The sequence below is a fragment of the Chlamydotis macqueenii genome, chromosome 8, assembly GCF_036417535.1.
Source record: "Chlamydotis macqueenii isolate bChlMac1 chromosome 8, bChlMac1.mat, whole genome shotgun sequence".
Lineage (NCBI taxonomy): Eukaryota > Metazoa > Chordata > Aves > Otidiformes > Otididae > Chlamydotis > Chlamydotis macqueenii.
In genome coordinates, this window is record NC_141563.1 from 14,103,900 (window position 1) to 14,117,831 (window position 13,932).

The 13,932-nt window shown below is 40.6% G+C and overlaps 2 protein-coding genes across 2 annotated transcripts; one reads left to right on the forward strand and one right to left on the reverse strand.

Moving 5' to 3' along the window:
• Nucleotides 1-4,076: 4,076 nt before the first annotated feature.
• Nucleotides 4,077-7,657, forward strand: LOC104474968 (14 kDa phosphohistidine phosphatase). The gene is made up of 3 exons (XM_086753477.1): nucleotides 4,077-4,421; nucleotides 4,910-5,034; nucleotides 7,465-7,657. The coding sequence occupies exons 1-3, from the start codon at nucleotides 4,292-4,294 to the stop codon at nucleotides 7,555-7,557; spliced, it is 348 nt and encodes a 115-aa protein (XP_086609603.1). The 5' UTR covers nucleotides 4,077-4,291; the 3' UTR covers nucleotides 7,558-7,657.
• A 4,472-nt stretch (nucleotides 7,658-12,129) lies between these two features.
• METTL18 (methyltransferase 18, RPL3 N3(tau)-histidine) lies at nucleotides 12,130-13,775 on the reverse strand. The gene is made up of 2 exons (XM_086753325.1): nucleotides 13,623-13,775; nucleotides 12,130-13,465 (listed from the first exon to the last, which is right to left on the reverse strand). The coding sequence occupies exon 2, from the start codon at nucleotides 13,240-13,242 to the stop codon at nucleotides 12,184-12,186; it is 1,059 nt and encodes a 352-aa protein (XP_086609451.1). The 5' UTR covers nucleotides 13,243-13,465; nucleotides 13,623-13,775; the 3' UTR covers nucleotides 12,130-12,183.
• Nucleotides 13,776-13,932: the final 157 nt, after the last annotated feature.

The following is a 13,932-nucleotide window of genomic DNA, read 5'->3' on the forward strand; positions in this document are numbered from 1 at the left end:
AAATACAAACCCTATTTTTCACTGCTTTTTCAGTAATCTTAGCACTTGAATTTCATAGAATAGCCCATATTGGAACTGACCTCAAAAGATGACCTGGTCCAGCCTTTTGTGGGAAAGGGAGCCTAGATAACATGATCTAGCACCCTGTCCAATCACATCTTGAAAACCTCCAGTGATTTGCCGCCCTGGTTTGCACCTGCACAATTTTTCAGTGATATTTAAAGGGAAGGCTATAGCAAGAGACTCAACCCTTCTGCTTTTGTGGCAAAGGTTTTAGGAATCCAACTGGCAAATGGGAGTCCTACAACAGCCGTCTCTGGTATACTCACTGCAAGAAGGGAAGGGAAAGAGAAGAGTCAAAGACAAGAAAGGGGTAGCTAGGCAGAACTGCTCTGGAAATCCTTAATAAGACACAATATCCACCTTGCTCTGCTAGCACCTAGGGCTCAGGAACTCCTAGGGACCTGTCACCTGATGTAACTACAGTATTGTGTCTGCTGTATTGCAGACATTCCACACACGCTTTAGCTGGACTGCCAATACACAGAAAGAAAATGCAGCTGCGTTTACATTACCTATCTGGGCTTTCCTTATAACACATTTAACCTACTGATGTGATTATTTTTAAATTTTTTTTAGCATGCTTTTAACATATTCTTCTGCTGTTAGGTTTGATACTGGCACGTAACTGGACTCCTTAAACTATGTTAAGAATCCATATTTGGTGAAAAACTAGTATTTAACATAGTCATGTAACAATCCATATACTTAAAGTCACGGTTTCCATTTTTTTCAGAAGAATTTCCTAATCTGAGTTGCAGTTTGAGCTACTGAGTGGCATAAGGCTAGAGGATATAAAGACTTAAGATAAAGTAGCTGTATTTTGATATGTCAAGCTACTGCTTACATCTAGTAAACACTCCAGAGTTAATTTTTAAGGGTACTGCACTCACAAGTGGAAACCTCCTCCAAGATTATTTTAAGACTGTTTGTCCACCTCAGTAGCCAAAAAAAAGTATGAAACTCTGAGAAAGAGATTCAAAAATGCTCAATAACCATATACATCTCCTAAAAAGAGTAATTTTTTTCTTAGGGAGTGAGGCACATATTAGGGAAGAAAAATGTTTCTAGAAAATTACCATGAAAACATACAAATACCACAGCCTTAATGCCACCACAAAGCCCAGTAGAAATGCAGTTAAGTGTGACAATAAGGATGTATTTGTACACTGTCAGCAAGTTCCATCACCCAAATATATCACCCAATACAGAGGAACGCACGCCCTCAGCAGAAGCACTCATAGTACCTCTGCTCTTCACCTATTTTCATCAAACCTGTAGGAATATAGTAACACTGATATCTCCATCATGATCTCAAAATTGAGTTAACATTTACTAATCCTGTCAAGAGTTATCAGAAAAAGCATGGTCACAGGACCTTCTTACAAGGAATGCAATAGACAACACAAGGCTATCATCTGCTTTATCCCTCTCAAGACACTCAGGAAATACTTTTAGAAGGTAAAAGTGTGACAGATACCAGGACATCTCATACCTTTATGAAAATGAGCTGGGGTAGCTACCATAGTTACACCCAGCTATCATGCCATGTCATGTGAACTACAGCTTTTGTTGCTTCTTCTCCCTGATTTCTGGAATATGTAGAGAAGTTTGACCAAGTTCAGATGCAGTACTATCTTGGTTAACATATCCCAGATTCAGCCTAACCACACATTCTATTTCACCAGCAAACAAATGCTGTTACACCAACAGTTTAATCCACTGCAGCATACATTGCAATATTGGTACAACCCAAGATAATGTAAGGACTGGTGAATTTTACAAGGCCCTGTGGATTAAAACCAACAGTAAGTAGTAAAGGCATAAACAACAACAATGCAACTTTATATTCATTCAACTGTTGTCCAAACTCTGCAAACTATAATGGAAAACAAGCCCCATATATAACACAGAAGAGGAAAAAATGCTGGCAACACTTACCCTTAGGGTTTGGTTACAACTACTCAAGAAAAGTATCTACGATCCTATTTTAATTATCATTGCATTGGTTCACTGTTACCTAATTTGAGATATTTACAATACTTTTCCTCAGAACAATGTTGTTTAGGACATCACTGTGAAGAGAAAAGATACCATTTGACCAAATAAATAAAAAACCTCTTAATTTTTCAGAAATAGGGGCAAACTGACTGCCACGGTTAGATATGAGTAAGCCCATTAGAACAGGAAAATCCCTCCATACAGTTTTATTGCAGGCAGGCTGTCTCTGGTTTGAGACGCCAGTTGCCCAGTGCCATCCTCTTTGTACCCCTGAGGCCCACAAAGTGACACACTAACAGTTACTGCCAACAGCAGGGGATTCCTGTTTTCAGACTAAAAGCCAACAGGAAGCTCCTGTACCTCAGCATAGCTTAGGAAATTACTTTTGGATAAGGTGGATACTTGAGGAAAAAAAAGCATTAAGGAGAACAGGACAAAGTTCTGCTTTGCCTGTTGCTAAGTCACAAACCTACCTGTTCAAACTTACATCAAGTCAAGCCAGACACCTGCTGTCCACATTGAGAACAAATTCATTTAAACTTCAGTTTTTATCTGAGGTATGCCATGTGTATTTCCTTTACCATCCTTGCCCTTGCTTATCAGTACTACCATTGTTTGTTGGTAGTTCCTTCCATGCATTATAACTGAAAAGAGGCAATAGTTTCCCAGAGCCATGTAACAGACTTTCATGCCTAAGGAAATCAAGTGTCACATTCCAGTTAAAAATAAAAAATGCATGACTCATTCAAACAAGCAAGCTCCATAAAACTGTCTTAATGATATAGCTCCAACAAGAAACAAATAAAAGCATCAGATAGCAAGCTAAATTAAGAGACCAATTAATTAACAAATAAGTTACATATACAAAAACTATCAAAACAAAAATAGATCTACAGTGCTTGAAATAAAGGACTAACACTGCAACAACCTTACAGGCCTTTACAACTGAACAAAGCCAGCTTAGGCAACCACCTCAACCCCACAAAATTCTCTCAGTCTTACAATCCTAAAGGACACCTCATCCAGACACAGAATTTATCACTTTCCTCGCCTGCCTTGGCAAATCCAGAACAGCTGAGACAGTAGGCTTGGTTTCTACTTAAAGCCCTTCTCACCTCCTCATCTCCTAAGATACAACTAGCAAGAATTTAGCTTAACTTATGGAGGTTCTGGCTATTTTCCTCACAGTGATGGTGCTACTTTGTGTCCAAGAAGGTAACTAACAATAATATCTGAAATAACAAGCTATTAAACTCTTTTGTTAAGGATTAGGACAGCTAATAAAATAGCTTAGTAAACAACTTCAGTTGTGATGAACCACAAAACCAATTTGAGTCTAAAAATTGCACCTTGTTAAGCACCTCTGAATACTGTGTTTAGATGTAATCTTCCTCTATTTTACTGATGCTTTTAATACTTTACATCTTAGTTTATATACTGTTTGTATTCAAGTATTGTTTCTGTATTGTAAGACTACTATAAATGGAGAAATTCATGTCAGCAATGACTTACTTCTTGTGTGTATAACAGAATAGTTCAGCTGAAAGTAATGCACAGTACAGCACCTGAAAGCACTGGCTATGTTGAAACTCATTTGTGGAAATATTCAGAACCTTTTAAAAAAATTTCTAGTCTTTAAAATGTGAATATTCTCTCTTTTTGGAGTAAGCACTTGATATAAGACCATGCTTGTACTTCAAGACTACAAGGAAACAATTCTTTTTCTTCCGGTAAATGTTATAGACTCTATTTTCAATAAGTTGGTGTATCTTACTCATTTTAGGCATCTGTGGCTTCATAACAAATCTGCGTGGAGCCTGCCTAACTTGTAAAATCAGGTGAACGTGAGGTAAATCGTATTTCTTGTTTAGTATATGTGAAGAGTAACCTATAGATTCCGAGGGCATTAAGCTCCCCCTGCCCAGGACCCTTCCCCACCCCGGTGTCAGTACCTGCCCCTGCAACGGGCCAGTGATGGCGGGAGGCCCCTGCGAGGCCCAGCTCAGGGGCTGGAAGGCCCGGCAGCTGGGCAAGGGGCACACGGCCACCCCGAGGCGGCAACGCTGGCCTCCAGCCCCTGGGGAAGGGCCGACCCCGGCACCCCCTCGCCTCACGGCCGAGCGGAGAGCGGCGGCGGCGGCTGCCCCGCCTCCAGGGCCGAGCGGCGCCTTCCCGCCAACCGCGGAGGACGGCGGCGGCCCGGTCACCTCCAGGGGCTGGCGGCACGGCCATGGCGGCGGTGCGGGACGTGGAGATCGACCCCGAGGGCACGTTCAAGTACATCCTGGTGCGCCTGCAGCGCCCGGGCGGCGAGGAGCAGCGGGACATCGTCCGCGGCACCAAGGCGGCCGAGTTCCACAGTGGGTGACAGGCTGGGTGGGGGGGGTGGGGGGGGACGACGGGAAGCGATCGTTAGCGGCCCCCCCCTCCACTCCGTCCCCGGCAGCGTCCCTGGACGTGGCCGCCGGCTCCCGAGCGAATCTGAGGCGAAGGGGGAGCCCCTGGCCTGCGGTGGCCGGTGCGAGCGGGCACGGCTCAGAATCCCCCCTTTCCCCCCCCCTTTATAGGTGCCGCACGTCAAAAGCAGGCCAAGTGTCTCTGTCAGATGTCATTTCCAAACCTGATAAGGAAAACCTCATTTAGGAGAGCGAGATGTCTTAACTGAAAAAAAACCCCTGAAACAGAGACCCTTAATTACAGCTTTTCTATGTCAGTCAAGGGAAACCTCCCTCCTGCAGGGGAAAGAAGGCAACTGGAGGAAAATGAGTGGAAAATAGCTGAAAAGAGTTCTAGAGGATTTGAGGCCTAGTTGCATGTTCTGATGGCTCTAACAATTCTTCTTGTGCAGATCACATATTTGAAAAAGTAAATCCTGAGATGGAAAAGCTGGGATATGAGTGCAAGTGCCTTGGAGGAGGGAAAATTGACCATAATAGCAAAGACAAGAAAATTAGAGTATATGGGCTCTCTACAGTAAGTGCATTTTTGTATTCCTTCAAATCCTTTAGTCTCTGATGTTCTGGGATTTTTGTTTTATAGTATGGTGGCTTTCAGCAATTTGAGTCACAATGTAAACATTAACTGGAAAACTTTTTGTCTCACTTGTGAGATAGATCAGAAAAACACTATTTTTAAGTGGAGGAGATCAAGGCAAAAATAACTAAATAGCTTAATGCAGAATAATATCAGCATTAAGTTATAATCAAGACTGAAAATGGAAGTTAGCATCTCTTGACTCAGAATCTTTTTGTTGTGTTGCCAGAGCAGGAATAGCCCATTTGTAGCTGCAGGGTCCCAGTCCAGCTGTATTGTGATCTTTATTTGCCAGTTAAAATGTTGGTTGGTAGTTCACCAGCCGAACTGTGAATGGTGTTCTCTCTGTGTGTTGAGTGAGAAGAGTATAACCAGTTTAAGTGTGGTGAATTTTTAGTAGGTGAAGATGTAGTTTCTCATAAGTGCATTTTGTAGGAATAAAAGTAACTTCCAAGAGTATGGAAACCAGAGCATTTTTGTTACCTGTTACTGTTCTGTTTAAGTTCCATTTCTTTATGAAACACTCAGTAAGTGGTAATGATTTCTTGAATTCAGGGAACATGCTGTAGTCTGTTCCTGGTGTTCCTCTGTGAGGAAGCATAGCTCCTTCTATAGTAATACCATGAGCAAAGATTCTAGACTTCTAATGTAGACAAAAAGAAAATAGTTCAAAGTTAAATGAATTTTTTTTTATAAAAAGTGATGGTTACTTCACATCTGCTTACCTTAGATGAGCAGTGAAGGCTGGGCCTTGAATGCGCTAAGCTTTTTAAAATGTTAGTGCTGCTTTTTTCCAAGATGACTCTTGCCACCTGGAATCACACACACACAAAAAATTTTAGGATTCTTATGGAGTGGGAAGGCAGTGCTTATTCTACTAAATTCTTGTGATTGTAGGTCCTCATCATAACAGCATTTTAGATAAGGCTTGACACCTGCTTTATTAATTCAGCTGCCAATTTAGTGTTAGAGGCAGTGGCCAACTCTTGCTCTTTTAACGGAATGTCTATGGAAAATACCTCATTTCTCTGCATTTGGTACCTTGAGATGAGCACCGTGTAAAAGCAGAGTTTTACCATGAGGACTTCTCTCTTGCAGAGGCCTGGAGGTTCAGAAGACCTCAGTTAGCAGGTCAGAAGTTAGTATATTAATTAAATTGTTTAAATGCTTCTCTTGGAGATGTGTTGTCAGACTCTAAACCAGCACTATCTTGGTGTTTTATCAAAACAAGAGAAATAGTCATTGACTTCTTTTGAAGTAGATGCTGTGCTATTATTTACAAAGCCAGATGGTGTCTTCAGAGTTATTACCAAGGTGAGTCTGATCTGTAGGTCTGTTGCTTTACAAGTGATAGTATAAACCTGTGGTATTTTTGAAGAGCTTGCATTTTATAATGCATCAATATTTTTAACCTGTGTACTTTAAATGCTGGATTACTTAGGCTGTTCCTCTTCGGGCAGAGTCAGTGGTGACCAAGAGTACAAGTTTTGATAATATAATCTTGAGCTCTTTTTTCAGTCTTCCAGGTTAAATGTTTCACATTAAATATTACTGGAAAAAGGAAATAATCTGTAAATCACAGGGTTTTATCAGTAGACTGCACTGTTTTGCAGTAAAGGCTTTTTGGCACGGGAAAAATTGTAGTTCTGAAATTAGAAATCAAGATCACTTAATTCATATAAGACAATAATGGAGAGGCACCTTCTACCACAACGCTTACATTTTAGTGAAAGAGTAACACTATGATCAGTGATTGGAGGGTTAAAAATCACATGGATCATCTGACCTTGCCTTAGTTTGGATTGCAGTGGCTGAAGAGCACAGATATTTAAAATTATGTTATTACCAGCTAAGACAAGATTGCAAACAAATAAACCATGGAGACTGATTTCTTTAGTGGCTAGAATAGTATTCAGATGTTCACACACATGCTGCCTTATTCCTTTTCCTTCAGCTGAGCCAAATCAGTTGGTTTTATGCTCATACATTCAAGTGGGTCAATGCAATCTCTGTGGTTTAAAAGAACATTCTATAAATATGGTAGCTGAGGGGTAGGGAACATCTTAAAACAAGCTTCCTGCTGGAGATACCATGATGTGAAAAATGGATCCTCTATTACCTGGGATTGCTTGACTTTCTCATTTACTTTCTACACATCAGGATGGGGAAATTGGAGAGGACAACAGAGAAAAAAAAAACAACCAAAATACCCTGATACTGCAAGAATAACTTTTAGAACCTGTATTTGATTTGTATGTTAACCCCTTGAAGTATCAAATCATAACTGGATAACATGTGTCGAAATGAACTCAGTGGTTCTGTGGCTTTACTGTCTGTACCTGTCCAATAAGAACTTGTTCTTTCTTGCAGGGCTATGGAAAAGCAGATCATTCGGTGACTGTAGAGATACTGAAAAAAGTGTACAGAGATTATGAGATTACATGGTCAGATGACAAGAAATAAATTGGCTACATATGAACACAACAAGAAGTTCAAAACTGGTAAATCTGTGAGCTATACTTTGATAAATAAAATAAATGTCTTCTATGTGTGTTACCATAAATCTGGAGTTACTGAACTCTGCTGTAATTTATACTATGGTTAGTAATCCCCAGATATATCTTATTTTTCAGATCATTCCTTTGTGCAGAATTTGCAGTTTCTAAGCCTTTTTCCTCTCCTTTTGACATACCGTCTAATTAAACGCTCCCACATCATCTTACCGCCAGTTTGCTTTCATCCAGTCCTGTCTCACTGATACACTGTAGGATACATCAACTTAAACACCGCAGGATCAAACCTGTTCTCTGGTCTTTTGACCACAGTGTTTTCTGTTTATTGTTCTTTAGGCTTTTCAACTTTCTTATCCACATTTACAAAAATTGGGGAGGGGAAGGTTGACTGTTACAGTTCTTCACCGATTATCTAAATCTTCGATTTACTCCATGGTTTTGAAAATTCAGTATTTGTGTTCCACACAAGTCATGATCGAGGTCTTTTGTGTTTCTGTAAGATACTTCCCCATAGCAGACTGCTGGCAATGTCACATTCTGACAATACTTGTTTTATTCTGATTCTCCTGTACTACTATTATTACCCATAATTATGCTTTTTCATTTTTTTAATGACTGTAATTATCATATAGCTAACTACTTCCCAGCCAGAGCCGGTACACCTATGCAGTGTCTGAATTATCTTATGGTACCTGCTTCCTCCTGTTGTGGCAGGATATTGCCCTTCATTTGTTATGAAGTTACTTGCTACAATTTTCACTTGTTTGTTTCCTGCCAGTCTTCTCTTGAATGCTGTTGTGGATTTCCAGGCAATACCTTTTGTTCTTATGCTTACATTGTTGACTTGCAGTCTCCAAGAGGTATTTGTATATAAATCCTGGTTCCTCCCTTTGTTGTAGTTCCTACTGCAATTATTTGCCAGTGTCTGGTGGTATATAGTGGCTTTTTTCTTTTCAGAGTGCATGTGACTCTTTAAAGTACAAACAGTATGAAATTTGGGAGACTTTAGTCCAGTTTGTCACAAAAATTCTTGCCGTTACTGCCTTATTACACTAATTATCCATCTTATGTCACTCTTCTGTATCTCGGTTTTGATTGGTTGGGCAGAGGTATTTCCTGTTCTCATCCTCATACCTTTCAGTCTGTTCCTTGTGTCTCTATCCCAATAATCACCTGGGAGCAGGATCTCTTGAACCTAGTGCTGCAGGCATTTTGGTTGGCACCTGCTTCCCTCTCATGCAGCCTGGACTTTCCCCTCTAGTGCCTCTGTCAGCTTTTGCATCTCCTGTTTGTGCTGCTCTTTATGCTCTTGTGCAATAGTCATCTGGCTGCACCAGTTCAAATGCCATGATAACACTGACTGCAGGTTTGATTTTTCTTAACAAGACTTTGATTTCAGAGTGTGATTAAATGCCTGTGTACCTAATAACCAAGAATAGCATACAAATTAATAATTTGCAAATTGAGCACTTCCCACTTTGATTTTCCTCAGGGCTTTTTCCCCTAAGCTTCAGTAAAATAACTGTAACAGATGACATTGAATTGGTGCCAGTATACAAAACTGATTTTTTTTTTTCAATAGCCTCATTTCCCAAAACTAGCAAATAGTCTTCAAAGGGAAGTAATCAGTTAAGGATAACGCCTGTTAAAACAAACAAGCTTTTAAGTTTAGTTTCCTGAGATGTTTTATGACTAATTTTAATGTTTCTCTCCACAATACTTACGGGAAAGACATAATTTAGACTGGATTTCTTGTTGTTATGACTCTTTCAAAAAGCAAGGAGTGATTTGGAATGAGCTAATAAATTGAGTTACCAGCTGATCTCCACCTCTTTATACAAGAAATTGGTCCTGATATAAGGGTTTATTGTATCATCAGAAAAATACTTTTGAGGATCCTCCCAATTGTTATTTTCTAGTGCAATGTCATTTGGGGAAATGTTAATTTCCCTATCTATTAAGTACAAGTATTACAAGTGAGTGAAAGATTTTTATTCCAGATCGTAAGAGAAGCTGGGAACTGGTCACTGGGGTGGTCAATGATTTGGCAAGTAGAGAAGAGCCTTAATGTTGTAGGTTAGGGAAACCAGTATTTGATGTTGAAACACCAACCAGCCTACAAAACTAGGTGTTGAATCCTGCTTCCTCTCAGCATATACATGCTGACTCTTAAGAATAGAATAGAACTCATCTGGAATTATGGAAATACCAATGCTAATTTTTCTGATTTCACCTCAGAAAAACATACTTTAACTTTTATCTGTAATTCTGAAAAGGAAACTTAATTATACTGTGTGGGGTTTCCTGTTTTGCAGGTGTGTACTCACTGTGAGATTGTGATACTAGCAGTCTTCACTTGAAAGTCCTGAAAAATACAATTCTGTATTTGCACAAAACCAGAGCTATGTTTGAGCAATCCAAGGAAAAATGAGGATGCTGAGCAAAGTAGTAGTGTATTAAACCCAAGACACTGTGTTTGATCATGGAGTATCTTCAAGAGGAAGCATTATGGTAGAAGATTGTAAGTGCTGCCCTTATTAATTAAAAAAAACCCACATGAGATTCTTGTTCTTAACCATATTCATTGTCATAGTGCTCAACATTTCTTATTACTTCAGGTGCCATTCTCTGAAACAGCCCTAGACCTGGCAGGTGTAGAACAAGCTATTCAGTCACTATGTGCAAGCCATGATTTGTCTTATGACTGGAGTTTGAAAAATGGCAAGTGGTCGTCACTTTGTTTTTGCGCTTCCTAGCTTTGACAAACTGTGTTAACAGTATTTTATTCATCTGCCAAAGTGAAAACTCTTTTGTTCATCAATCTGTAGTCAGCAGTTGTCTATCATCAATAAGTTTCAGGCTTGATGCAGAATAATTCCAAAGTGCAGTCACAGCCGTGGCACAACTGACTGCTGTTTTCCTTTCTCTCCTGTAAAAGAGCAACTTCAGTAGTTTCCAAAGCATCTCTTTAAAATAGTCTACTTACGATTGTTTTTGAAACAACAGTAGTTGTTAAGGCTCTTCTGTGAAGTACAGGAAATCCTCTGTGACTCTATCGTAATAACATGGTCAAAATAGGAGTCTTGCAGTTGACTTTAATAGCCAATGACAGGAACTTTACGCAATAATTGAAGTGATTTAGGTCAGTGCTGTAATAAGTTTCTTTTCCCTGCCTCAGACTATTTTCCATTCTCGCCTGCACTGAGTATCCTTGCATCCAGTTTACTGCAGTGGTTGACTGTTTCTAAGTTTGTATTTCTGCAAGGGCACCCACCCAGTAAAGCACTGCATGATGATAAGCAGTAGCTTTGATGTACCTGGTGGAATTGTGTAACAGCTTTTTTGTCCAGTTTTAGTTACCACAAAACACGCAATGGATTTTTATCTGAATTATTTGTGATATCAAGCATTCAGGACCAGGTTTTATAGTTGTTTGAGTTTGTTTGCATTTTTGGTAAGATAATTTCTTCAGCAGCATGACTATCTTCAGCCTGGGACACAGGAGTGACTTGTACACAGGCTTTTCTGAAAGCTCGCTGCCCTGCCAAACTGCTGAAAAACTGAAAAGGTTTGACAGTGTTCAGTAGTACCCCCAGCAAGTTTTGAAAATGGGTCATAGTGTCTAGGTCATTAATTTCTGGAAAAATCTTGTTTAAAAAACCACCAAACCTACAAAACAGTACAGCATCTAGTTGGCAATCTGCTATAACAGCGTAGTTTATCTCCTTTCCCAGTTGCCAGCTAAAGCTCAGTTCTGTCATCCTCGGGTTCCCTAAATTACATTTGTAGGTTTACTGGTTGTTTGCTTTAAGGAACTTCTCTTGTGTAGCACCTTCTTTCAACTCAGCTTCTAAAACAGAAATCAGGTTTGTTCATTTCTAAAAACAGTATGGCTTTTCCCAATTACTTGTTGGAATTTTCTTGAGTGTTATGTCAGAATCTGAATGTAAAAGTTCACAGACCACAGCAGTAAATATTCTCTGGTACACTTTTTCAAAGGCTTGAACAAAAGTCATGTGTGAATGACATATGGAAACATGACAGATTGGTGAGCTCGCTAGCAGAATAGGATGCAAGGGATAAATACAATCACATCCCCCTCTGCTGGCAAAGCAGCAGAGCGCTCAGGTTTGCAATCGAGTCTGAAATCAGTTGCTGCGGTTCAACCCTATCTGAGTTGGGAGCCTTGCCCTCCAGAACCACTTCTCACACAGCATTAGGATGCTAAACGGTCTCACTCAGGTTGCGCTCAGCAGCCGCTCCTGTGAAGTATGGTTCTGGAACTGCCAAAGAATGAGAGGGGACAGTGACTTGCTTCCTTTTTAAATACATATAAATGACAACTGGCATAAACAGATGCTGGTTTAAGCAGAACTCCATCTTTCTATACAAAACCAGAATCAGGGGAGTCCTTCGCTTCTAAGCAGACATCAGAATTTGTCAAACACTTCAGTAACCAGTAAAGAGCATCCTTAATTTGTCAGTCCACAATAACTCAATGGAGGAAAAAGCAAAGAGATACAAGAATTAAAACATTTAATCTTTAAGATATTTTTGAAGGACCAGTGGTTGAATTTTAATTGGAATCTTTAAAGGCCATTTCCATAATACATCTCTGAAGTCCTTTATCGATTACTTTAACTATGCTGGTCCTAAACACATTTCTTTCTTCAGTGAATTTCTCAAAGAGGTAGATACCACCGCCAACCCCAAAATAATGTACTTTGCTTGCCAAATACACACGGCCATTTTTATCCAAGAGCTGAGCCAGTGTATCGTGCAAAGCACTGTAGTAGTCAGGATTATAGATGGTCTCAGATGTGAGAATTATATCATACTTTGAAAGGGGTTTGTTGCTGCTTAACAGAAGCTGGCTGACTTCAGACCACTCTCCAGAAAAAAATCTGCATCTGGTGAGTGCATCAGGTAAACACTCTACTTTCTTGGGCTTCTTCAAAGGAGGCTTGCTCGTTTTTCTGCTGTCTGCACTGCCTACCCTGCTGCCTGCCTTTACACAGTTGGCCACTGCATTAGGCAAGGTTATCTCATCAATCACTGTGCTGTTGTAGTCCTGAAAATGGACACTTCCAGCTTTACCCCTTAAAGCAACTATTCCCAGCAGTCCAGCCCCGCAGCCAAGATCCAGTACTGTCTTGTTGGTAAACTCTACTTCAGCCTCAGAAAGGTAATCTATGAGATCAAAGGTGCATTCCCAGATTTTCAGTCCTCCCTCGTAGACTCCTGGGATGAGATCCGAGTGAGAAGAAACACTTTTAGACACGATGCCTTCCCCGTCAGCATCACCCGAGCACATCGTTTCCACTACAGACATATTTATGTAATACAGGCCTGATACCGTTTCTATGACTTTATTTTCCAATACTTTGTTGAGATCTCCAGGTATCTCGTGCTCCTTGGCGGCTTTAGAGCAGAACTTTTTCTTTGTGGTCTCATCTTGGTGTTCATGCGTACCCAGCCTTGGGCTGGAGTCTGTTACAGCGCCAGCAGTTTGCTTGCTCTTTTCCATGGATTCCTGCTGCTGTTTCGGAGAGCGCAGCTCTAAGTCCGTCTCATCACGAGTGTCTGGCTCACCGCTCTCATTTTCATCAACAAAAAAATTAAATCGAAAAGCCATTTTCAGGAATGAAAGTTGTTGTTGTTGTTTTTTTTTTTTTTTTAAAAGAAAGCTTAATTTACAGCCAGAAACACTAATTTAAGAGCAATACTGGTATAAAGATTTTTTTTTTGTCTTGTGGTTTTTTTTTATAGAGGATGTTTTTTATGTAGGTATCGCTATGGGAAGGGTGTTTTGCAGGCAGAATATCAGATGTTTTGCCAACCAATCAGGTGAATTACGTCTGGAAATAGAACAAGTAGCGTTAGATATCATTGAACTGACAAATATTCGCACAAACAACCCGTCTAACCGTTTATATTTACGAAAACCCACTGTTACGGGTGACCGCGTGCGGGTATACGCAGGAAATGAAGGCAGCTTTATCCGGTAAAACTCACATTTCAGACTCGGCGTTTCAAGCGACGCAAAAAAAAAAAAAAAAAAAAAAAACCAAAACCAAACCCAAACCAATTCGCACAAAGGCTGTTAAGGCCCGGCTTCCCTTCCGTACGCAGAGCAGGCGAAGGGATCCGGCGCCGCTTTACCCGCCTTGCGCCGGCTACCGGATGCCACGGCTCCTTCCGCTTCCTTTCAGCGCATGCGCGCCCGCGGTGAAAAAGGGGGCGGGGCGGCTGCGGACGCAGCCGCCCCGCCCCCTTTTTCACCGCGGGCGCAGAGGCTGCTGGGATAGCGGAGGGAAGTTTTTCC

Excerpts from the sequence above, each read along its gene's own strand:
- LOC104474968 (XM_086753477.1), top strand. The coding sequence starts at position 4,292 with ATGGCGGCGGTGCGGGACGTGGAGATCGACCCCGAGGGCACGTTCAAG. Across the intron at positions 4,422-4,909 it reads CAAGGCGGCCGAGTTCCACA|ATCACATATTTGAAAAAGTA; the intron begins GTGGGTGACAGG and ends CTTCTTGTGCAG. Across the intron at positions 5,035-7,464 it reads GAGTATATGGGCTCTCTACA|GGCTATGGAAAAGCAGATCA; the intron begins GTAAGTGCATTT and ends TCTTTCTTGCAG.
- METTL18 (XM_086753325.1), bottom strand. The coding sequence starts at position 13,242 with ATGGCTTTTCGATTTAATTTTTTTGTTGATGAAAATGAGAGCGGTGAG.